Raw genomic sequence first — 25,774 nt, 5'->3', positions numbered from 1 at the left:
TTCCTTGTGTTTTATTGGGCTATGATCACATGAAAGGATATGATCGATTAATTCACCAGTAATAACCACAAGAACAATTTCCATTCTTAAAATGAGGAAACCTACGTAAATCGCGAACTATAATTTCCCTCCCTGTCACAAGTGAAATATACTTAGTGGCATCATGGCAATCAACACAAACTCTTAGATTCTTTCTGATGTGTAATGTCATGCCAGGGCTTGTATTCAAAAGTTCAAATGCAATAGCAAGCCTCTCACTATGGCTACCGAGCAATTGTTCCTTCACATCTTCTTCCACGTCATGAATTGAATTGGTGTGAGGCACATAACCTGCAGCCTTTGTCTCATCTCCAAGAGTCTCAAGAAAAGCATAAATTCTTTTGGATTGAGGATGATTAGTACTTCTTGAGTAGAATGTATGAACTTCTTTTCTCAACTCTACCAAACTGCAGCCTGGAGTTTTGTGGAGCCCCTAATCTTCCATGGCTGTTCTCACCTTGGCTACTTTATCCCACGTTGAATTAGAGGCATATATGTTGGCAAGCAACACATGATACCCTCCCTCATTTGGGTCTAACTCAAATAGTTTGTCTGCAGCCTTCTCTCCCAATTCTACATTTTTATGGATTTTGCAAGCACCCAACATCGCACCTAGAACAGAAATCCCTGGTTTGATAGGCATGTCTTGGATGAAATTCCAAGTACAATCTAGCTGGCCAGCGCCACCAAGGAGATCAACCATGGCACTCTAGTGATCCATAGTAGGCTCCAAGTCATAGTCTTCCTTCATGCTTTTGAAGAGGAAGAGACCTTGTTCCACAAAACCCAAGTGACTTCAAGCTGAGATTTCAGACAAAAATGTTATATCGTTTGGCTTAACAGCTTCCTTCGGCATCTCATTGAACAGATCCAGAGCTTCTTTTCCTAGACCATGTGTTCCATATCCGTCTAGCATTGCATTCCATGTTATAACATGTCGCTCTTGCATCATGTCGAAAAGCTTTCTCGCAGTTTTAATGGCTCCACATCTTGCATACATGTCAACAAGAGCAGTGGAAACAAAGACATTTTTGTCCATACAAGTTCTTATTGCAAGTCCATGAATCCACTTAGCGTGGCGGTTGACTGAGAAATCTGCAAGAGCAGTAATTACACCGACTAATGTAAAACAATCAAGTTTAATGCCTTGAGATTGCATGATACAGAATAGATTTAAAGCCTCCTTTACGCACCCATTTTGTGCATAGCGTAATATCATGGCATTCCGAGTGGCATTTGTTTTCTCCTTCAAATTATCAAATATTGAAGCTGCTATATCAACTCTCTTGCATTTAGAATACATGGATATTAAAGAGTTCATTACTGACACATTAGAATCAAGTTTCAGCTTGTCCGGTAATTTATGAACAAACCTCCCTCTTTCAAGATCACCCAAATTAGCACAAGCAAGTAAAGCTCCCATCATTGTAACACGTGTAGGTACCTCCCCTTCATCAACATCTTAAGAAAAGTTGCAAAGACTTCTTCGGATTCACCATTTTGTGCACAACCATCAATCATGGTATTCCGTGAAACAACACTTTTACTACTCATCCCCTCAAAAACCAACCTTGCAGTCCTTGTGTGCCCATATTTGAAGTGCATATCAAGAAGGGCATTTGTAACATTAACCGGAGATTCAAATCCTGATCTGAAAGCATAACCATGGATAGACCTTCCAATTCTCAAAGGCTTCATATCTGCAACAGCCGGTAAAATACTGACCAACGTGACAGAATCAGGCTTTTGGCCAGCTTGCTGCATCTGGAAAACTAATTGCAATGCTCTCTTGGCATATCCATTTTGTGCTTATCCTGCAACCAATGTTGTCCATTAAACCAAATCCTTCTGTGGCATTCTCTTGAACATCTTATACGCATCATCAATTTCCCTACACTTGGCATATAAATTCATAACAGCAGTTATGGCAAACAAATTGGACTTAAACCCATTAGTTATTATCTGCCCATGAATCTCTCTACCCCTTTTGAGGTCCAAATTCTCTCCACACAATTGCAACAAGCAAGCATAATCACCCACAACGGGTCTAACCCCATCACACATCATTCTATAGAAGAAAAACAAGGCTTCACCTAAACTAGAGTTTTTTGCATACCCTTTTAGCATACCCGTTAACCAAGTACAAAATAAAAACAAAAAAAAACTTTGGACAGAGCAAGAAAACCTCTCCAAGCTCTCTTCCCCCCTTTTAGAAACTACCAACAATGAAAACTTCCCTATAAACCTTCCCCTTCTCTTCCATTACCCACTAATCCGTACTCCCAAACATAACCCAAGAGGGACGAGCTTGTTAGCTAGTTTATAACTTCAGTATGGAGAACTTGAAAACATGTTAATAACTTCGCAAACCATTTTGTATAAACAAAGACACCCGCAGACAAAAACAACACTATTAACATTTTTAAAGGATCAAATTATACATTAATCCAAAAAGGTGTACAACTCAAGGATATACTGGCATTAAAAAATTATACAACTCAAGAAAAGAGTAGGTGGCCACTGCTAAAACGTGGCATTAGAATGGCCACTGATGGTCAAAGGTTGATCCAAATAATGCCATTCTTCTAGGGTAACAAATTTCAACTAGTTCTTCCACTGAGGTACTCAAGTTACTGTAGTCTAGGACCTTGTAGAAGGAATCATGATTGAATAATGATAACAAAGGTATCAATTGAGTCACCAGTAATCCCCACAAGAACAGATTCCATTTTTAAAATGATGGAACCTACGTAAATCGCGCACAATAATTTCCCTCCCAGTCACTAGCGAAATGTACTTAGTGGCTTCATGGCAGTCACCACAAACTCTTAGATTCTTCCTGATGTGTATTGCCGTGCCATGCCTTGTATTCAGAAGTCCAAATGCAATAGCAAGCCTCTCACTATGGCTACTGAGCAATTGTTCCTTCACATCCTCTTCCACATCATGAATTGAATTGGTGTCAGGCACATACCCAGCAGCCTTCATCTCATCTCCAAGAGTCTCAAGATAAGCATAGATTCTCTTGGATTGAGGATGATTAGTACTTCCTGAGTAGAATGTATGAACTTCATTCCTCAACTCAACCAAACTGCAGCCTGGAGTTTTCTGGATCCCTTTCTTCTCCATGGCCGTCCTCACCCGAGCAACTTTGTCCCACATTGAAGCAGATGCATACATGTTGGCAAGCAATACATGATAGCCACCATCATCTGGGTCCAAGTCAAATAGTTCGTCTGCAGCCTTCTCACCCAATTCTACATTTTTATGGATTCTGCAAGCACCTAGCATTGCACCTAAGACAGTAATTCCTGGTTTGACAGGCATATCCTGGATGAATTTCCAAGCATCATCTAGTCTGCCAGCACGACCAAGGAGATCAACCATGGCACCATAGTGATCCATTGTAGGTTCCAAGCCATAGTTTTCCTTCATGCTTTCAAAGTAGTACATGCCCTCTTCCACTAAACCCGAGTGACTACAAGCTGCGATAACAGAGAGAAACGTTATCTCATTTGGCTTAACAGATCCATTCTGCATTTCATTGAAGAGATCCAGAGCTTCTCTTCCATGGCCATTTGTCCCGTATCCATCTATCATTGCATTCCATGTTATCACATGTCGCTCTTGCATCAAGTCAAAAAGCTTTCTTGCAGTTTGGATGGCTCCGCATTTGGCATGCGTGTCGATGAGAGCTGTGCAGACAAAGACATTCTTGTCCATCAAAGTTCTTATAGCAAGTCCATGAATCCACTTAGCCTGGCGGGTAACTGATAAATCTGCAAGAGCAGTAATTACACTCACTAATGTAAAGGAATCAGGTTTGATGTCATGAGATTGCATCTCACAGAATAGATTTAAAGCTTCATTTACACATCCATTCTGTGCATAACCTAATATCATGGCATTCCATGTGACGACTGTTTTATGTTTCAAATTACCAAACACTGAGGCCGCAATATCAACCCTCTTACACTTTGAATACATGGATATCAAAGAATTCATTACAGACACATCAAAACCAATTTTCTTCTCATCCAACAATCTATGAACATATCTCCCTCGTTCGAGATCACCTAAATTGGCACAAGCATGTAAAGCCCCCATCATACTAACATTCGTGGGTTCCACCCCTTCATCCAACATCTTCAAAAACGTCGCAAACGCTTCCTCAGATTCACCATTTTGTGCATAACCATCAATCATTGTATTCCAAGAAACAACATTCCTGCTACTCATCCCTTTAAACACCAACCTCGCACTCCTCACAGACCCACATTTGAAGTACGTATCCAGCATTGCTGTCGCAACATTAACCATATATTCAAACCCAGCTCTGAAAGCATAACCATGAATAGACCTTCCGATCCTCAAAGCCTTCAAATCTGCCACAGCTGGCAAAACACTGACCAGCGTGATGGAATCCGGCTTCTGGCCAGCCTCCTGCATCTGCAAAACCACCTGCACAGCCCTCCTGGCGAACCCGTTCTGTGCATAACCCGCAACCACAGTGTTCCAGGAAACCAAGTCCCTCTGCGGCATTCTCTCGAACATCTTGTATGCATCCTCGATCTGCCTACACTTGGCATACAAATTCACAACAGCAGTCATGGCAAACAAATTGGACTGAAACCCATTAGTTATCACCATCCCATGAATCTCCCTCCCCCTCCTGAGGTCCAAATTCTCCCCCGACAGCTGCAACAAGTAGGTAAAATCATACACCACGGGCATAACCTCATCACACCTCATCCTCTCATAAAACCTCACGGCATCGCGCAAAGTCGAATTTTTCGCATACCCTTTTAGCATGGTATGGTAAAGAACATCAAGCTTGTGCTCCACGGGCTCAAACACACGTGCTGCCTCAGTGATGCTGTTGAATTTGCAGAAGAGGCTTATGAGCTTGGTCTGGAACAAGTGCTCGTTGTAGAAACCGTTTTTGATTATGAGAGGGAGGATTTGGTGAAGCTCTTTGAGGGAAGTGCAGAGTTCCAAGAGTATGGCTGAAGGGTGTCTGTAGACATGGGAAGGGATGAAGATTCTTTGGTAAAGAGGGGTTGTTGTTGTTGTTTTGAGTTTTTTGAGGTTTGGGTTAGTGTTGTTGGGAATTGGTGCAGGGTGAAGAGTTAAGAGCTGCGAGCTCATTCTCCTTCGATTTCTATCACTTTTGACGCAATCGAAAGGTACCCAAGTTATTTGGAGGATTCATTAGATTCAGACTTATATCACTTATATTTGCATGCGTGTTCATGGAAAGGTCTAAAATGTGGAATATTCTTTGTTTATGTCTTTTATTTTAGCATGAGTTTAGTAGTGAAAAGTTTGTAAGGAATGAGTAAAATATGTTTATTGGTATTTTATTTTTATTATTTAATATATTAATAAGAGTAATATGATATTTTTAGTATAATAAAAGAAAAATTAAATTGGGGAGAAAAAGATTTTTACATGAGAAAGTTTTGGTAGAAAACTTATTTAAAAATATTTTAGAAAAATATTATTTTTCATGAATTTTATTTTTTTAAAAGGGATACGAGAATTTAAGAATTTTAATATAAGATTATTGAAAAAATTTAAAATTTTTCTCCTATCAAATGCCTCATAGGTGTAAAATAAAACTTTTACATTTCTTTTCAGCCACACTTTGGCTAAATGAGATTCTAGTTAATTTGATGAAATTAGGGGTCCTCGATAATGTGTAGACAATGATGTTTATCAGAATTCTCCAATTGAATTTTCGAATTCTCTTTAGATTTTTAAATATAAATTTATGAATAATTAGAAATAGAAATTGGTAAAAATCAAGATGTTCTAAGAGAAATTTTTAGAAAAAATATTTTAATTTTTCATTTTGGTCCCTCCTGACTTCTACACAAGAAGATGAAAAAAAAAATTTAAGAAATAAAATTAAAATTTTTATTTTGGTCCTTTGATGTTTCATTTTAGTCTTGTTGACCTGAACACAAGAAGGAAAAAAATTATAATAACTGCCATTTTAGTCTCTTAATGTTTTTAATTTGATCTCTGATGTCGTGGACACCATGGTGAAGGCTACTTAGGCGAGAGACACACTTTCAACATGGCATTTAACGTTGGTACTATTCATCCATTAAGAGAATTATTAACGACTGCTAACAAAGGACTAATTTGGCTGAGAGAATGTAGTTTTAGCAACTGTTTTGCAATTATTTTTTTATTTGTCATTGATTAACTTGTCAGTGTTTCACACTTTTAGAAATGAATTTAGTTATTTGCTCTCATGACAGTGAACTACCGTGTGGTCTAGTACTAATGTGCTCCCTTGCATATCCTTGTTTGCACCTTTTATTAAAGAACATTTGATAAAAGATTTTTTTTTCATACTTAAGAATCGTGAATCTTAGGGATCATGATTCTTAAAAATGATCAAAATATGTTTGCTTAGTACAAGATTTCATGTTTGGTTTTAATAGAATTTTTTCATCACATATATTTTTCTCCAAAAATATTGATTTAGAGAAATAATTTCATTAGATACACTTAAGTAAAACTTCAATGTTTAAAATATCTTAGGAGACTTTATTGTTTAAAATATTTTGTTATTTTTTAAATAAGAAGAATTTATGAAAACCTTTTTTAAAACTTGACAAAGATGTTTCCTTGCTCTTGCATGTCCTCTAGGCTCGAGTGTAACGATAAATCAAAGATGCATAATTTTTTTTTATAAAATTTTTGGGCTTGATTAATTTAAGTTAAAATATCTTTATGAAAATATGAAAGAAAGTCATTCATTTTGTTTTTGAAATGGTAAAGATTACTAAATAGTCACGATTCAAACATTTCAACATAAAGTTCTCACAATAACTATGGAATAAGAGAATTTGTTTTGGTATAAACCACACATAGTCTCTATTCACAAACAATCTTATTCAAATCAAATAATATTATTATGAACAATTTTTTTTTCTAAATATTTAACATAATTAAATACTAAAAACTTGAATTTAAGATCATTGGTAGGTTAGAATAATTTTATACCAATTGATCCACATGTTTAAAGATAAGAAAAAAGTGAATTTAAAATAATCATTACTAAGAACCTATTTTTTTATAATTTAGAAAATTTAATGATCATCAAATTGTCTTGACTCAAATATTTAAAAAAAACACGAGGTGGTTTTTACGATAACCAAATAAGAAATAAATTCAAAATGGTATTACTAACCACCCATTTTTTAGCAGATATTTTAAGTTTAATAAGATAATAATTAAATTGTTTATTTGATTTAAATTTAAGTAAATTTAAAAGTCATCATAATACGATTTTTTATTAATTGATAATATTAAAAAATATACCTTCTTAGCGCATGAAAATTAAATTCATTTAAAAAATTGCATTGTAGTGTAGCCATTAACATATTCACCCCTTCAAAATATATAGAATTAACTAGGTTTGTTGCCTAATAATGTACTCACACAACCTCTATTATCTAGGCTGTACAGTAAATTGAATGCATAATGTTATATTTAATGGAAGTAACTCCACATCATTGTAGTGCTTGAATTTAAGACAAGACTTTCGAAATTTCAAAATGAATTTCTAACAAGAATATGCACATTCCTTCAGTTATATATCATTAGGACATATCTCCCATCCTCCATATTTTGAGGTGAAGGTTCCTCCACCAAAGAGTTGCGCATACTCACATATTGCTTCTCTAACACAACGATCCCATGACACTGCAATATCCTTTAGTGACAAAGGTTGACTTAGCCTTTGGAGACAAAGTGTCAACTTCAACTTAGCTTTCATTGATAGATCTTCATCTAGGTCCTTCCTGCTTGTTCAAAATTGGAAAACAAGGAGAAGCTAAGAATTTTGTCTTTCTAAATGGAAATACTAGAAATAATAATTGTTTTTTTTCTTAATTTTCCAGTTCATCAAGAAAAAAAATTCTGACTAATTCAGAATTAGATCGAGAGATAAATAAAATCTGACAAATAATTATTTTTATCAAAGATCGAATTCAGGTAATAACCAAATAGTTTAATTTAAATTTTAACATATTAACCGCTTGTATCTAATCACTTGATAAGAAAGAATAATAATTTAAATATGCATATTGTGGTAGAAAAGTAATAATTGCTTTAAAAATACAAATAAAAGAAAAAACAGTCCAATTCCCTAACCTGGCTTCCAATGGCATTTCATCTATAATGGCAACCGAGCAATGTGGATAACTTGCAGGAATATGCAACCAAAGCGGTTGAATTATTGGCTACATGATCAAGATTATAGTCAATATAAAAGGAACAGAAAAACAGCAAAAATAAGGTTATAATTGAAACTAGAGTATAAAATAATTCACCTTTTTATAAGAACCATGATTTGACATTGGGTTTACATTAACACTCACTGAATTGAACAATAATTTTACAGTTAATCCTTCACCATGGGCAATATATCCTTCAGCTGCAGTGGTGACAATTTTCCCTTTATCAGCAACTACCTCAGTGTCTATCAGTCGCATATTTATCTCCTTTATTTCTTCTGAAAGAGCATTATTTTCCTACAAAAGTTACCCATACTTAAGTTATTCGAAGGGTTCTGCTTTCCATAAATAAACATTGCAATAATAATTCATGCATACTAAGAATTACATGTAGGAATGAAGTTGTCATTCTTGTTACGCATGAAAAGGATAAAGTGATAAAAAGTTCAAGGAACAATATTACATGAGCTCACAATATGCATAGGAGTATAAAAAATTGCTGGAAATTGTAAGAACAATATGCATAGGAGTATAAAAAATTACTAAGAACAAGATTCTTCTGCAAGTTAAATGCAAAAAAAAAAAAATTAAAATATATTTGAGATCTCTAAAATATATCTGATTTTTGTTGTGTCTTTGATAACTTTTTTGTTGTTTTGAGACCCTATTATATTAAAAGTTTTATTTCGGATACTTGTTGTTAGTTAAGTAATGAGTAACATCTTAACAACTCTTTTAATATATACACAAGTCGTTGAGATGGTGTCACATTATCACATAATTAATGACAAGAACCCAAAACAAAACTTTTAATATATCAGATACTCATAATAACAATTTTTTAAAGTCATCATTAAAATACAAACAGTGACTTATTCATAAGACATCACTTGTTTACCATAACCACAAAGGTAATTTATAACTACTGCTATAAAATGAAGATCTAGTATTCATGAAAACTATTATCAACTTTAATTTTTAATACATTTGGGTTCAAATGAAATATGATGACATGAACTCTCAACATAAGAAGCAACCAATTGAATTACAGATTTCACTAGATAAACTGAACAATGTTTTAGTCCACAACATCTTGGTGAACATCATTTCATAGGAGCAAGGTGGAAAAATCAGAGTGTAGGTGTAGAAAATGAGGTGGTACGAGTTGTAATCATTCATCGAAATCAATGAATGTATGGGATGATATATATATATATATATAATTTAGTATATATGTTTCAAATAAAAGGTCACGGGATATTCTTTAGTAGACAATATTTTTTGGTAAACAAACTAGCTAGAAAGAAAAAATATACTACTATTCCCCTAGGTAAGTTTACCTGACTAGTGCTTGAATTTGAGAAAAGTTTCTCTGAACTAGTTAACTGCAAAAAAATTTCACTTGCAGGCATTGAATTAATGAAATGGTTCATATTTCTTTCTCTAGGAGCAAATTTACGACGAGTCAAATATCTTGCTTGTGAATCTGTCACATTAACTCCCTCCAAGTCAGAGCCAATTGCACTAAGTGGTGGTCCATTTAGTGGTTCCAATGTTGACTTGCCATCATTCAAATGGAATACCATTCCAATGTCTTCACAAGAATCCACCAATGCTTCAGCCGATACAAAGTTCATCTAGAAAAAATATCACAATTATAGCCTTTTAATTAGTATGTGTATAGAAACATTTATTATGAAATATATCACAGTAAGTTCTAAGCCAACCACATTAATCGAGTGTTGCATTGCAGGGCTTGCATCATCCGAAATGACAATATGGCCTTGACAATTTTCGTTCTCTTCATTGCAGTTTTCAAGCAAGGGTGAAGCTAAAATCCCAGAGGTGCTGATGACAGGTGGTGTTATTTCACCACTTGTTTGTTGTTGTACAACATTTCCATAACCTAGTAATTAGAAATTAACAAAAAGAACGTTTGTCAATAATAACCCTTGTATTAGTGAGTTTGTTTAAACTTAACAAAAACAACTTTAAAATAAGCATTTTTTTTAATAAATAAGATTTGCTTCTTAAAAAAAAACAGAAAATTACTTATTTTAAATAAAAATAATTTAGACAAATGAACACATCAGAAAATCATAAAATTACTTATTTTATTTAAAAAAACACTTATTTGAAAAAATAAGCTTAAACAAACTAACTCATTATTAATTGCATAAGAAGAATTATACCTTGTTGTTTAACAGACTCTTCTTGTGGATCTGCAGCACTAGATTGGTTTGCCACTTGATGAGAATTTGGCTGTGTCATATGAGAATCATGTGGACCCATTACTTGTGATGTTGGTATGTTTGTAGATGTTGCTTCCACTTGAGAAATTTGCAATTGTGAAGAAACATATTTAGGTTTCGTAATAGAGTATATATACTTTTCAATATTATCGACTCTTTGCTCAAAATCAGGGGTTATTTCACTTTTGTTCACTTGGAAGAGTGCAAAAGTGTTTTCCAATGCCCGCTTATGATGTTCACATTTCGCCATCTCACGTATCTTTGGTGGTTGAGAAACATACCCAAGCTTTAGTGCAAAAGAAAAAATTAATTACACATAGAAGAAAAAATGTGCAAAATGAAAGTTGCCAAAATTCATTATAGACTTGGAAAGATCATTTACCTGTTCATATCTTCTATTCAAACCTTTGTAAAGGTTATCGAGTTTTTTGAAATATTTACTTTTCATCGTTTCGATCTGCAATGAGGATGTGTCACGATCATTTTTACTTCAACTCTGATTTATGACTATCGGCAACAATAACTAAATTTATACTAATTATTAATTGTTAGAAAATGATCACAACATGCATAAGTATGAATAGAAATGAAAAAAATAATTTTATAGAATAAAAATTCAAAAATTCGAAAAGGGAAGTTCATGAAAAATTGTTAAAATTATTGAAGTACATGAAAGCTCTTATAGAAGAATTTCAAAAGGAAAAAGAGTTTCTTACTAAAATCTTGTTGCAAGAGGAGACTTTCTGGAGGCAAAGATCTAAAGTCCGTTGCACAAAGGGAGGGATATGAATACCAAATATTTTCATGCGTCTGCCTCAGCACGCAAGAAAAAAAAAGCACATAAAATTTTAGGAGGATGAGGAGGGCAAGAGAGTAGAAAGTTAGGAGGGCATTTGTGCTCTAATATTTGATTATTTTGTAGATCTTTTTTTGGGCAGTGAGAGTGTTTTGGATCCTATTGTTCAGAAGATGGCACCCAAAATAACTCATGAAGATAATGCCAGATTGATTCGTCCTTTTACAATAGATGAATTTAGGGAAACAATTTTTCAGATGCAGCCAGATAAAGCTCTGAGGCCTGATGGATTCAGTCCAACTTTTTATCAGCATTTTTGGATTCAGCAAGGGGCTTTTCCTTAGTCTGTTAATGATACAAGTATTGTTCTCATTTCTAAAGTTGAGAATCCTAGGCATGAGAGACCTTAGACCTATATCGCTATGCAATGCATGTGATTTATAAGATTTTGTCCAAGGTGCTTGCAAATAGGTTGAGGGAGGTAATTGATAAATGTGCATTTGAGGGGCAATCTACTTTTGTGCCTGGTAGATCTATAACTCCATAACTGATAATGTTTTGGTGGCCTCTGAAATTTTGCATTATTTGAAATGTAAAACAAAAGGGTAGGTAGGAGATGTGGCTTTGAAAATTGATATTAGCAAGGCATATTAGTAAATTTCTTTGTGAATGTTAATAATGAGATGGTTGACCCTGTTATTTTGGAGAGAGGTCTTTGTTAAGGAGATCCACTTTCTCCTTATTCATTTTGTGTGCTGAAGGTATTTTTGCCTTAATTAAGGATGCTGAGAGGAAAGTGAGCTACACGGTGTGAAGATTTGCAAAGGATCCCCTATTGTAAGCCATTTGCTTTTTGCAGATGACAACTTCCTTTTCTTTAGAGCTAATGAGAATGAAGCTTTGGTGATTAGAAGAATTCTAGATGAGTATGCTTCTGCCTCAGGTCAGTTGATAAATCTGCAAAAAGTCTGAAGTAACTTATATAAAGAATGTTGATCCTATTTTGAAGAATGTAGTTACTTCTACCTTGGGTGTTAGGGAGAGTGGGGGTGGTGGAAAGTATTTGGGTTTCCCATTTGTTATTAGGAAGAATAAAAATGCTATCTTTAATTTCATTAGGGATAAGGTGTGGAATAAGATAAATTTTTGGAGTGGGAAAATGCTCTCTATGACTGGTAGAGAAATCCTTTTGAAATATGTGGTTTAGGCTATCCCTACATAATGGATGAGCCTCTTTCAAATACCTAAACCTCTAGAGGATGAACTTCATAAGATGATAAATTCTTACTTGTCGGATTCTAACAGGAGAGAGAAGGAATAAATTGGTTGGCGTGATAGAAGATGTGTGTTAAAGGAGGATGGGGATTGGGTTTCAAAAATCTATTTGCTTTCAACTTGGCCATGTTAGGAAAGCAAGCATCGAGGATTGTTCTGTGCCAAACGTTTTGTCGGCTAAAATTTTTAAACCTAAATATTTTCCAAGAGGATATTTTACGAGAGCCTCATTAGGGCATAACCCATCTTTTACTGGGCGAAACATTTACTCTTCTAAAATAGTCATCAAGGAAGGTTATATATGGAAGTTGGGAAATGGAGCATGTATTGGTATGTGGAATTAACCGTGGTTGAACATGGAGAGCCAATTAAGTATTGAGGCTCCTATGGTTGAGGGGCTTCAAAACTTGAAAGTGGGGGATATTTTTGATTCCGTGAATGGGTGCTTGAATGATGGACTTATTCGGCATTTATTATTCCACGTGAGGTTCATGCAATTTTGAGAATTCAGGCTTTGGAAGTTACCCGAGAGGATTCTGTAATTTGGAGGCACGCAAGGAGTGGGGAGTATGCTGTTAGAAGTGCATATAACTTCATTATGCACAACTTCATTGACTATAGAAGTTTCTTAAAAGTTAAGAGATATGGAAGCTTCGTGCGTCACCTCGGGTAAAAAAAATTGTGGAGATTGTGCAGAAATTGTCTTCCAACGAGAGAACCAACTTGAGGGATCGTGGGGTTGATAGCTCAATGAAACTGTTTTCCATGCTTGCCAAGATATCCTTGGGTGTTGGTGGAGAGGGTCCATCTTAGGCAAACCATTGATGATCTTATTTAATTTTGAAGTGGACTCAAGATCAGAGCTCGTGTTCAAACTTTTGAATAGTGTGAGCGTGAATCATAGACAGCGGGTGGCAATGATAAGCTATGGAATAACAAAGACGTGATAGACTAAGTGGTAATCCAAAGGGGTGATGAATTTTTCCAAGATTGCGGGTCCAGCTATGAATGATGAACAGTGGGTTCCTCCCCCTCATGGTTCTTGAAATGCAATGTGGACTACTCTAGTTTCTGCCAGCATTCGAATGTGAACTTGCATGGAAGACTTGTCATGCTAATTAAGGACTAATTCCACGAAGCCGTGTATGAACATAATGGTGGAAGGTGAAGCATGAGACCTTGCTTCAGCTATTTCCTTTGTCTCCACTTTAATTTGGACTGGAAAACTTTATTTTCGAAGTAGATTGCAAAAGAGTGGTGGACAAGGTGAAAAGTTCATCAGTGGTGGACAAGACAGAATTAGGAGATTTAATTCAGTACTGTAGAGCCCTACCGCACTTAATCCAACTTTTAATATTGGCTTTGTAAAGAGACAAGTCAATGGTGTTGCCCATGAGCTTGCAAGGGTTACATCATCTTGATCTAGTGTCTATACTAGTTATCATGTAATCCCATGTATTGAACAATTGGTTTTGAAAGAAATGATATAAGTATTATCCGGTACAAAAACACTATGTTTAATGTTACCTTTTGATAAAGTTGTTCCCTCCATTCTGTAGTTGCTTCTGTTCCTGCTCCTAGAAACATAAGATTAACATATACACTCAGTGAATGAATTTAGTAAATGAACGGGTTGGGATGAAAGTAGTTGCAATATCCTCCTAAGAATAAATGAAAAAAATATAGTAAATGAATTTAGACTCAAATATAAATATATTTTTAGTAGCTAATTTTTTTTTAACTTTTGTATTTGGTTCCTATTTTTTTTTTCTTAACTCCTGGTTTCTAAAAAATTTATTTTGTTCCTACCTTTACATTTTCTCTATTAACTTCAAATATCACCATCTGATAGCAAACATATCAGCAGTTTTCATAAAAAACAATTATGGACCAAAAGAAAAATCCAAAAATATTCAGAGACTATTTAATATAATCAATGTAATGGCACAACAAAATAACAAAAAATAAAATCAGGAAACAAAATTCAAGAAATAATTTATTAGAGATCAAATGACAAATTTAAAAAACTTCCACGATCGACCAAATATTATATCTAGCAAAGAATTTATATGATTTCGTTTATATGTGTAACTACAATATATAAGAAGTATAATAATTAATTAAATTCTCATATAGATTCTTTTCTATATGTGTGAGTATGATTCTATAAAAAAAAATGAGTATGATAATTTTTATATAAGAATGTTACAAGATTGAAATTATCTCAAGGCAAAAGCTAGCTCCATTGGACTATATAGGTTAGAAAATAGAGGAAAAAACATTAAAAAATTCAGTAAAAAGACAATAGTTATTAGAAATTGCATGTTTAAAAAATAAATATTATAGCAAATTACAACATCTTATGAGATTTTGGATAATTACACAAACATTCCTCTATTTTTTTTAACGATTACATGCATGCATCTCCTTTATAGAGGGTATTAGTGTAAAATTTGAGGGGTATTAAGAGAGTGTTAGAATAATATTTTCAAACATATATATAAGGAGTGTTAATGTAATATTTTCAAATTAAAGTAGTTTGTATATTAATGGTTCAAATAGAAAAGTATAAAAATTTGATTGGTTACAAACTTTAAAAATGATATCTTTTATGACAATTCCTAAAATTTCACTTAGGTTCTAATAACTAATTTAGTTAGAGAAAACCTAGTTAACTGTATTAATCTAGGAAAACTATATGTAATGAAAAAGACAAAAACAAATTATATTAATTTGGTCCCATTGTCATGTGTCAAGTGACTATCTTAAGTATTACCATACTAGTATATGTAGTACCATGTCAATAAATGATACCTCTAATTTTTTTTTTCTAGTTTCCTAAAATGATTGAATGTTATTTATCTACCTTAAAATGAATGTTAGGGAAAACTAGTTATATTATGTTTTGGAGGATGAAAATCAAAGAATTTTCTTTACAAGGAGCAAAAACAAAATTTACTCATTTTATAGGATTAAAAACAGTGATTTCAAATTTTAATAGTGTGAAAAATAAATAATTTTTTAACAGTAATTAAAATAAAAATTCTCTCACTTTATAGGGACTAAAAATATATTTAAGGCTAAAAAAATGTATAAGAATTACATCTTCATCATTAAATATAATGAAATCAATATTGTTTTAGAAAAAAAGTAAAGTAAAATATTCATCCTTAATAATGAATATTTTATTTTTCCCTATAAAAACAACTTAAAGAAAATATTTTCGAAATTAGTGACAAATGTAAGGAATAAATATTTAATTCTAGGCACTTTATTGTTATATATATATATTTTTAATTTCATTTGATGTAGTGTGCTAAAATTTCAATTTCAAATTAAAATAATACCTTAGTTTAAGAGAAATGAGAGATAAGGGAGAAACCAAGGGAGACAGAATGATAATTAATTTTTTTATATAATTTTATCGTATTGATTTAAGAATTTTAGAGAAGGGGAGGGGAAAATAAAGGGTTTTAAAATTTCTCCCATGATGTTTGTTTATCCTTTAATGTAGAGAAATGTTGGGAATTTAAGGAAAAACATCAAGAAATCTTCATCAACAAGTTACATGCAAATCACATAGATGACGCGTCAGATTTATCCTAAAATCTTGGGACATTAAGTTTGTGGAATCATTCTCATTTATATATCGTTCAACTTGTCTATTTTTATTCAATGTTTAAAATTTTATATTCACACTTGCATCTCAACAAGAAGATTTAGAGAGATTTTTTTTTAGAATAGATTGAAAAATTAGTCTTAAAATTTTAGTTATCTACCATTCCCATGATTAATCTTTATTAGAATATAATAATATATTACTATTATTTTCTTTTCCTCTCCTCTTTCCTCATTTTTTTTTTGGTTGGATATCATTGCAAACAGTATTTTTTTAATCTTTCATCCTTTCATCGAGATTAATCTTCTTCAAGAGATTTGAAAGTACTGTGAGATGTGCCCCAACCCCAACAAGTTATTTTCTTTGCACACAACCTCTGCTTTGAATTCTTGACCACTTGCTTAATGGACTTAAGTTTATTGTTACTCAAATCAATCACTTGTTGGTGATATAAATGTTGATTGTTTAATAAAATAAAAAGATATCTTTAAATTGTTATGATATGTTTAAATTCAAAATTTAAAGGTTAATTAAATTTAAATTAGAATTAGTCAAATTAAAGAAATAATGTTTAGAAAAAAGGTTATAAATGAAAAATATAATAGAATATATAATGAAAAACAATATACATAACTTAACGAAGAAAATAATCACCTATGGTACAAATAATGAATCGCACCTTAGGCGATACCAACCAAGCATGTAGAGAGAAGACCAAACTAGAGTAGAGACTAGAAAAGACTAAAAAAAACATATATCTATGTCTTTTGGATGCACATTACAAATTATAAAATTAAATGACTCCTTGAGAGTTTGTAATGCATTTCATTGAAAGAGAGCTCTTAAAATTTAGACTTACAGTTTAACTCAATCTCACAATATTGGTTTGTAAATTAAGGGTTACACAAATCTTATAAGAACTACATTGGTCATATCTCAAACTAGTTGGTGTGAGATCTTACCTCTCACACTCAGGACTAAACATATGGAGTGTGAACAAATGTTGGTAAGTCAATAATAACACCTCCTCGATCAATCATGCTTAAGAATAAACATGTGTAGACAAATTAAAATGAGTCACCTAATTATAAATTTAGAATATTCTTTTATATCATCTTAAAAGTTGGAATAAAGCTTCTATTAATCACAAAAAATTCTTATAATGAGGATTGCCTAAATCTTATAAGGATTACATTAATCATGCATTTGCTCATTGTGTAGGATATTAACAAGAGCAACCTTATTAGACATATCTACTTAGAGTCAACTGCAAACAAAAAAAAAAGGCAAAACCTAAGAAGGAATTGGAGCTTGCTAAAACCTTTTTAAAAAAATTGCAAAGCATCAAGAAAACCACCAAGTAACAATTTTTTCACATATAAAAAAGGTAAGAAAATTTAATAGAAAACACAGAGGAACCATCCAATAATTCTACGCTTGTTAATGGTTGGCCAACAGAGCAAATGCCTAAGTTTAAGGGTTTAAGGTAAAGGGATCCCTTATCTCTCTTTCTTTTTATGATTGTTGTCGAGGGTATGTGTCGTTTGATGGGCCATACCCTCTCTCTTGGGAAATTTTCAAGTTTCTTAGTAAATGAAGGGATCAATATTTCTCCCACAGTATACATGTGAAATTTTGTTGGTTGAGGAGGTAATCATGGAAAATCTATGGATCGATAATTAAGGCTACTCTTTGAGGGGTTTGAACTTATATAAGATAAATTTTGGTAAAAACACCTTATTTTAATTTGTATTAACGTGGAGGATTCTTTCCCAACGGTAGGTGTTAATTTCTTACATTCTAGTACCAGAAGCCTTCTTTTTAAGTTTCTTTGATTATGGATAGGTGCAAGCTCGAAAAAGGTTGTCACTTGGGCACTTGTTATAGAGTCAATGAAGCGTTGACTAGCAACATGAAAAGGATAGAAATTGTCTCTGGTGGTTGCCTTATGTTATCTATTATCTATCTTTCCTTAAAATTCCAACGAAAGTCTTGAATATTCTAAAAAGGTTGTCCAGAACTTTTCTACGATTTTGGAATGACTCATAAAATTGCATGGATTAGCTAGGACAAAAATTGGCAAGCAAAATTTTTGTAGTGGTTTAGGGGTAAAGGACTTGGTATTTATTTATTTGAGCTTATTAGCTAAAGCTAAATAGAGTTGATCATTCCTTGTATAGATCTTGTCACTTTTAAAGGTTCAAAATCAATTCCACTAAAATATAAACTAAATAAAAATTTATTTCATCTCATTACATTGAGCAGAGAAAAATTCACCTGAGCCAAAAGCATTAGAGGGCAAAAGATTAGATTCATCACTTTGAAGCGGTTCCCTTACTGGATTATTCATCTTTGCTGATATCCTTGAAATGTAGTCGGCCTGCAAATATATGCATTAAGTTTTTTTTTAAAAAAAACAACAAATATTTGCAATACAATACTTTTTTTTTTTTTACAAAACAAACCTGTATAACACATTATTTGTGATGTTTTTTTGTTTGTAAGTGAGAAAAGCAAGTTCATTGGTTAATAAATTTTAGTGTTTATAACAATAAATTTCTAACATATAAGATTTGATAGAAATTACAAACTTAATTCAAAGTAAAGTCCATTTGAAAAATTTAAAGTCGAGACCATTATCAAGCAATGCCATTTAAAATCCAAAGGAATATTAAACCATGATTATATTCTATACTGGCAAAGGAAGACATGGCTTGTTCAAAGAACAATAAATAACCTACTTCCTTAGAAAATATGGTCACCTATGTAGATTCTTTTATTACGTACTTGTTAAGACATGAATATTCTTTGAAAATGGCCACAAAATAAATTTTAAAAAAACAGTAATACGAGAGATGCAAACAAAATTGAGGTACCTCATCTCTAGCTGAATTAAACACCTCCTCCTCAAGTCTTTCTACAAACTTCAAAAGCATAGGTATATTTTGTGTCCAAGAGGGATGACCTCGGTTGATAAAAAAGTCAGCACTGTGAAAAAATCAATATTTTATGTAAAAAATTTATAGACCATACAAGCTTGAGAAACTTAAAAGGAAATTTACCAAATTTGAGCTAGCAAAACAAAAGCTAAAATGAAGTTAATAGTTAAGAATCAATCAAATAATGGTAAACAAGATTCAACTTTCATACCCATCAAAATGCTCAACGAGTACATCCTTCTTATCCTCATTGTTAGAAACATGTTGTCAAGGTGAATTGTAAATGTTTAGGTTCAAATAGTTGTTACTTGTGATGCACACGACATATTGTGTTAGAAATTTTTTAAGAAAATCTTATATATTCGTATTGATTATAATTATAATTTATAAGCTTATATATTTAAACACAATTTTTGAAGAAAAAAACACAACTACTCAGACGACAAATTATCACTAATAAAATTGAGCATGACAAAAAGTTAATTATATATATTAAGTGTTTTATATCAATGTATAATTTATTTAAAATATTTATTAATAATAATTTAGATATTAATGCTAGTTAATTTAAAATATTTAATCTCCTTATAATATATTTTACTTTTTAATTTAAATATTAATAGATTTTCATGTACATTTTGATATGCTTTCATGTAAAATGTTAAAATATGAGCAAAGATTATAAAGTATATAAAAGTCCAAAAAAATTAAAATTAGTATAGGTGGTCATCACAATATGAATAAAGAATATATATATATATATATGTAATCTCCAAAAATTTAAAAGTTTTTGCATTACAAATTAACAAAAATGGAAGGGAAGCAAAACAACAATATATGTAAATTTATATACACCAACATTTATGGAAGTTCCCTTTTCCACTTTAATTTAAAAATCCTATATGATACTATTATCAAAGTTTTAAGCAAAGGCAATAAGAAAAAGTTCTTGAAGAACCTGAAATGTTATCATATCCTAAGATGTTTGAGATTTTTAACATAGTTAATTCCTCATATAACTAACTTTTGAGATCTAACCTCTTTTACTTAATTGATGTCTTAATTTAGACCAAAGTTGTTTTGTTATTGTTCCGCGGATGGTCTACTTAAAGATCAATATGTCTTAGATAACCTCAAACCAAAGAGTCACTTTCAGCATAATCACCTTGAGGATGAGTAGGGCACTACCTCAAAAAATTTACTAATGAAACCCACCAAGATTTGTTCCTTGAAGAAGCATATTATCTCCCTGCCTCGGGAAGAATCTCCCGTCTTTTATACATCATATAATCCTAATATAACCCTAAGGGTAAGAACTATAATCTACGTACATACCTACATTGTAGAACAATGAGAAATCTAACAATCACCTAATGACTCAACTACTCCCATTTTCATCCCTAGCCTATGAATAAGAATCCACCCAAATGGACTAGTCACTCACCCTAATTTCTGTAAATACAGAGATGTTCCTTATCCCAATTACGTAGTATGCCCTAAACTTCCTGATATTGTGAGAACACACATACTAAATTAATCATCAAAATCTATGCAAGTGATTTTTCCAAGAAAAATCAATGACAAGCAATACACTTTGGGTGTGTGGAGGTGTTAATGTGCTGCCCACTAGGAATATATACTTATACACATATGGAGCCTTCCTTGAGGCATGGTTCTCGGCTCAAAAGTAACAACACACAAACTTGAAGAATAAGCACCAAATTACTTCAAATTCATAAAATAATATTGGCATGCAAATTCTTATAAAAGATATCAACAGATTTCTATCAAACCTCACGGGAAAGGAAAATATGGTGAAAGGAAATAATTCCTCTATTTTTGTGGTAGTACCAAAGAACGTTAATTCGGTGAATTGGGGAATGTAGGCCATATCACTCAATGGAAGTATGTAAAAGATGTTTTTTAAACTATTTGCCAATATGTTGAGGGAAGTGATAAGTAAAATGGTGAATAGATTCTAGACAACTTTTATAGCAGTTAGACAAATTTTGAATGAAGTGTTAGTGGCAAATGAGATTATTGATGATGCTAGGAAGTTTATGAAAGCATGTGTAATGGATTGTTAGACACAATTAAGGGCATGGCATGGAGTTGGCCTTAATTTCTTTTTATGTTCTACCTATATAAACATTGTTAGACAAAATTAATGACTATGATGCTAAGACGTGAGAAGAAATGAGTTCCTTCATTTTCTCATTCGTTTCAAAAATGGTGGTCCACACTACGAGAAATGGATCCATTTGGAGTTTGGCACACACTTTGAGGAAGTGGTAACAAATGGAAGAACATAAAATGGCAAGGACAAGATGAGGTTTGAGAGACAACAATGTTTCTCAGAGATAGGGTTCAAATTCATGCTCGGTGGGAGTGTCCTCTAACGTCCTTCCGTATCTACCAAGGAAATCATATGTTTGATAAAAAAAGTGACTCTCGGTGTGGAGCATAATGTGAGGTGTTGTTGTAAGAGGAGTGAATGACTACAATTGGTACGTTTAGGGGTTGTTCGTTGGCTCAAAGGAATCGCCTTTGGGAAATGTTGTCAAGTTGTGACAAATTAAGCTAAGATTTTAAGCCCTGTTAGATCAAGGGACTCCCACAATTAACTTGACATTCCTAATCGAAATGAAGCTTTATCCGTGTTTGGTGAAAGCATCATGTCACTTGTACTCCCAATCGTCATCCACGATGTTGCATATGACCATTAAGGCCTGAAAGGTGTAATGGAAATAAGGCCAAAAGTGTATAAAATGTCATGATGTAGATACTCGAATTAGGGTTACCTTGAGTGGTGTCCACTAATGTAGGTTTTATGGCACTAATAAGTCCATCTTGTTTGGGGCTATTGAAAGGGTGGAAGACTCACTTTCATATTTTATCATTTTTCAGAGAACAAAGGATGATCCTATACAAGTGAAAGAGATGGTGAGGAAGATATATGACAAGTGTTGTGGGGGTAATGATCCTCATTAGGATGTCTCATGTTTCCAGTTGCAATGGGCTTTATATTATTGTTACTAATCAAGACACTGCTCTAAGTTCTAACCTTTTTTTGTGCAAAAAGGGTAGACTAGCTAGGGTTTCATAATTAAGATGAATGCGACTAAAATATCTTATGTATTTAATCTCAACGATGTATGAGTATATTCAGTTGGTGTAATCAAATTGTTTAGTGATAAAATTGAGGATGTTTAAATAAAGTATTATCGTGTCTTAATAATTCATTATAGACCTAATGTTTTTTGAATTATATTGTTTTTATTAAGATGATATTTCATTAAAGGACACTTTTAAACAAATGATAAGTTAACAAGGATAGTTCTCCTTGGAAGTGAAGAGTAATAATATTTTAAAGTAAAAAGGAAAAAAAGTACTAACAACATACTCTTCAACACACTCCTCGAAAAAAACTCTTTCTTATTGGTTATAATGCATTGAAAACTATAAAATTAGGAGACTAGGTCATTGAATATGATGCGAGGTCCATCGAATTATGTGATTTTCAATAAATTTTAATCAATGAGAAAGAGTGTGTTCAAAAGATTGTATTAGAGTTTGTGTGACCTAGGCATTTGTCTAAAAAGGAAATAAATGTTCTCACACATTTTGAAGATTATTTTATAATCAATATTCAAATCATTTTCCAAATAATGAAAATAAATAGAAATTCCTTAATAGTAATTAAGGGTGTTACAATATGTGGTATTGCAACAATCATATGATCAACTTGAAAATTGATTCTATATAAAATTGATTCATTTAGAGCATACATGTCCCAAATATGTTGCAACATTTTGGTGAAAATTGATTCTATATAAAATTTAAACATTGTGGAATATTAAATTCATATTTGATGAATTTATGTGCATGGTTTGGATAAGATAAGTAGAAGAAAAGGAAAAATAACCATTAAAACCTTATGAGAATAGATAGATACAAGTACTATTTGTTTTTCACAAAATTATTTGTAAATAGTGAATTTTTATTATTTGTTAGTTTTTGCATAAAATTAGCAATAAGACGTCTTCATTTTGGAATCAAATATTTTGATGAAATTGACATAACTAATCATTTTTTGAAATTTAATCATGTAAGAAAATAAAATTTCAGAGTTAATAACTTTTCTAATATTGGATACTTCAAGAATAGAATTTTCTTGAGTTATCATGAGATAGACCACCCAAGAGTAGAGATAAGGAAAGGAAAACATAAGATAAGAACATGAAAGAGGAAGAATTGTCAATGAACAATAAATAGTTTGGAAGAAGCCTACTCAATGGTTTAGAGCAATATATATAGTGGTTGAAATCATAGGAGAGTACAACTTTAAGTTTGAATAGCACCTTAGGTGGATTTTAGGAAAAGAATTTTCCCAAGCAAAGTTAAGACATGAATAGTTGCTTGTAAGAATTATGAAAGGGATTAGATCTAAGGAAGTCTTATGATGACTAAGAGTGGGTAGTAGGTGTTTCTTAAGATAACACCAAAACTAGTGCAATCTTAGATCACAAGGAACCTATAGTAATCCTAGGAATATGATTCTTAGAGAGATTAAAATCAAACTCAGATGATTAGTTTGAGAATGATCTCAGTTAAAGAGCCCTAAGGATAGAAATCCTTTAGGACCTTGAAAATAGAGACACATGGGGATATGGGGATATAATGGACATTTGATTTTCGAGGACGAAAATCTTTTAAGGTGGAGACAAATGTAACATCCCCAAAATTTATGATTTTCAAAAATAAATAATAAAGAGACCTCTCTTATGAAATAATATTTATATTTAATGGTTAAAGAATACTCTTATTAATAAAAGTTACCTTATAATAGGAATTGATGAGAATAAGATAATAGGATCCAAAAAGGGATCCAAGGCCTGAGGAAGGCCAAGGCCCACTAAGCCTACACACACACACACACGCACAAAGTTTAAATATAAAGGAGAAAGGTGAGTTATGGGAGAAATAGAAAAGAAAGGAAGAAGAGGAAGAAGGAGTAGGGATTTAAAGACCTAGTGCCCCAGAGCTCAGATTCGAGACTCTCAATGTGAGTGTTTTCACCCTTGATCCTCCTCATCCCTCCATGGTTGTTGATTTCATGATTTTCCCCTTTGATCTCTAAGTTTAGTTTTGATGGGTTTTGAGAGATATGATAGATTGAAAGGTTGTTTAGGTTGTTTAAAGGTTGGATTTTGTAGTAGAAGTGTTATGTGAGTGAATGGCATGCTTGGGTTGCTTTTGGGAAGTTGTGGATGACCATAAAAAGTAAATTCGCAATAATTTGTGAAATTGCAATCTGCAACACGAAACTTAGACTCAGATTTTGTAGGCTTAGCCTTAGCAATGCAAAACATGGTTCTAGCTTCGAGGATCTTAAGGCTTGGCCTGGGATTTTTTAGGCTTAGTCTTAGTGATGCAAAACATAGTTTTAGCTTGAGGCTTAGCTTGTGATTTTTCGAGGCCTGGCCTCAGCCCCTCAGACCAAAGAGGGGATATAAATACGAGGTCAAGTGAGATGGTCGCTTTTGATGGCAAAGCTAAGTGAAAGCTAATAGAAAAAGAGGGGGGGATAATTAATGAAAAATAGAGTGTAACTATGAAATGTGTTATTTGTATATTTGGGAAATGTATGATTGGTTGTTCCCTATGATAAGGTAGAAAATGAGATTTGAGCATAGCTAGTAAGAAAGAATTATGAGGTAAACCTATACATTGGATGGAAACATGTGTAACTAAATGCCATAGTAAGAGGTAGAAGAGGCATTATACCTATAGAAAGTTTATGTAAGTTGTCTAGATGGGTATGCAAGATGTCAGGCCTATGGAGAGGGGATGTAAGCCCTAGTTAGGCAAGTTAAAAAATAGAAAGGTTATGCGCATTGTCATCCAATGTAATAGGAATATGGGACACTAGTGAGTGGGCAAGAGAAAAAGAATGATGTTTAGGTGCCTTATGGCACCAATGGCCTCAAAGTTGGTCAATGTGGTCAATTATAGAGATGCCTAAGGTTAAGGTATGATCCAAGGAGATATAAATGATAATAGGATGGAATATTAGTTGTAAGTATGAGTCATAAGAAAATAGAGAGACCTTGAGAATTAAGGAAAAATCTTAAGAATAAAGAGTTAGTCCAAAGTTCTTAGAACAATCACTAGGGCATTATGTCTCATACCTTTTAGTTTCATGTTTTTACAGGATAACATGGTGGATGCTTCTTGCAAGGAGCTTGGAGCATGAGCTTTTGGCTTGGAGGAAGACATGTACGATTTTTACCTCCCAATGTATGGGAGTTAGTTTAGGTTTCATGTACCTTAGTTATGTTTTGTAAGGAACCTAAGTGCCAAGAGTTTTTTAGATTTGTTTATGTAATGTATGTTTAACTTAAAGTTTCCGCATAGTTAACATTGATATTCTTATATTCTAAGTTTTCAAAATTTAGTAATATAAGCAAGCAATAAGTAATATTCGTTAGGGTGTTGCACCATAGCAGCATGGTCAACATTGCTCCAACATTTAACATGACTCTCTGGCATTAAAAATGTTAAAGCCTCCAAAAAGAACTCAAAGTGTTGGAAACACT

The 25,774-nt window shown here is 32.8% G+C and overlaps 2 protein-coding genes and 1 pseudogene across 2 annotated transcripts; all 3 read right to left on the bottom strand.

Annotated features, from left to right (window-relative positions):
* Positions 1-6: 6 nt before the first annotated feature.
* On the bottom strand, positions 7-2,345 carry LOC114417366 (annotated as a pseudogene).
* A 91-nt stretch (positions 2,346-2,436) lies between these two features.
* On the bottom strand, positions 2,437-5,257 carry LOC114417364 (pentatricopeptide repeat-containing protein At1g11290, chloroplastic-like). The gene has a single exon (XM_028382534.1). The coding sequence runs from the start codon at positions 5,185-5,187 to the stop codon at positions 2,737-2,739; it is 2,451 nt and encodes an 816-aa protein (XP_028238335.1). The 5' UTR covers positions 5,188-5,257; the 3' UTR covers positions 2,437-2,736.
* Positions 5,258-7,519: 2,262 nt separating this feature from the next.
* On the bottom strand, positions 7,520-10,828 carry LOC114416383 (mediator of RNA polymerase II transcription subunit 15a-like). The gene is made up of 6 exons (XM_028381241.1): positions 10,487-10,828; positions 10,022-10,200; positions 9,635-9,931; positions 8,391-8,591; positions 8,212-8,300; positions 7,520-7,859 (listed from the first exon to the last, which is right to left on the bottom strand). Exons 1-6 carry the CDS (start codon positions 10,794-10,796, stop codon positions 7,649-7,651), a joined length of 1,287 nt encoding a protein of 428 aa, XP_028237042.1. The 5' UTR covers positions 10,797-10,828; the 3' UTR covers positions 7,520-7,648.
* Between the last annotated feature and the right edge of the window lie 14,946 nt (positions 10,829-25,774).

This window comes from Glycine soja, chromosome 6, assembly GCF_004193775.1.
Source record: "Glycine soja cultivar W05 chromosome 6, ASM419377v2, whole genome shotgun sequence".
Lineage (NCBI taxonomy): Eukaryota > Viridiplantae > Streptophyta > Magnoliopsida > Fabales > Fabaceae > Glycine > Glycine soja.
The sequence above is the reverse complement of the archived record's forward strand: the minus strand, read 5'-3'. Positions and strand labels throughout refer to the sequence as shown.

Excerpts from the sequence above, each read along its gene's own strand:
- LOC114417364 (XM_028382534.1), bottom strand. The coding sequence starts at position 5,187 with ATGAGCTCGCAGCTCTTAACTCTTCACCCTGCACCAATTCCCAACAAC.
- LOC114416383 (XM_028381241.1), bottom strand. The coding sequence starts at position 10,796 with ATGGCGAAATGTGAACATCATAAGCGGGCATTGGAAAACACTTTTGCA. Across the intron at positions 8,301-8,390 it reads ATCATGGTTCTTATAAAAAG|CCAATAATTCAACCGCTTTG; the intron begins GTGAATTATTTT and ends TTGATCATGTAG. Across the intron at positions 7,860-8,211 it reads GAAATGCCATTGGAAGCCAG|GAAGGACCTAGATGAAGATC; the intron begins GTTAGGGAATTG and ends TTGAACAAGCAG.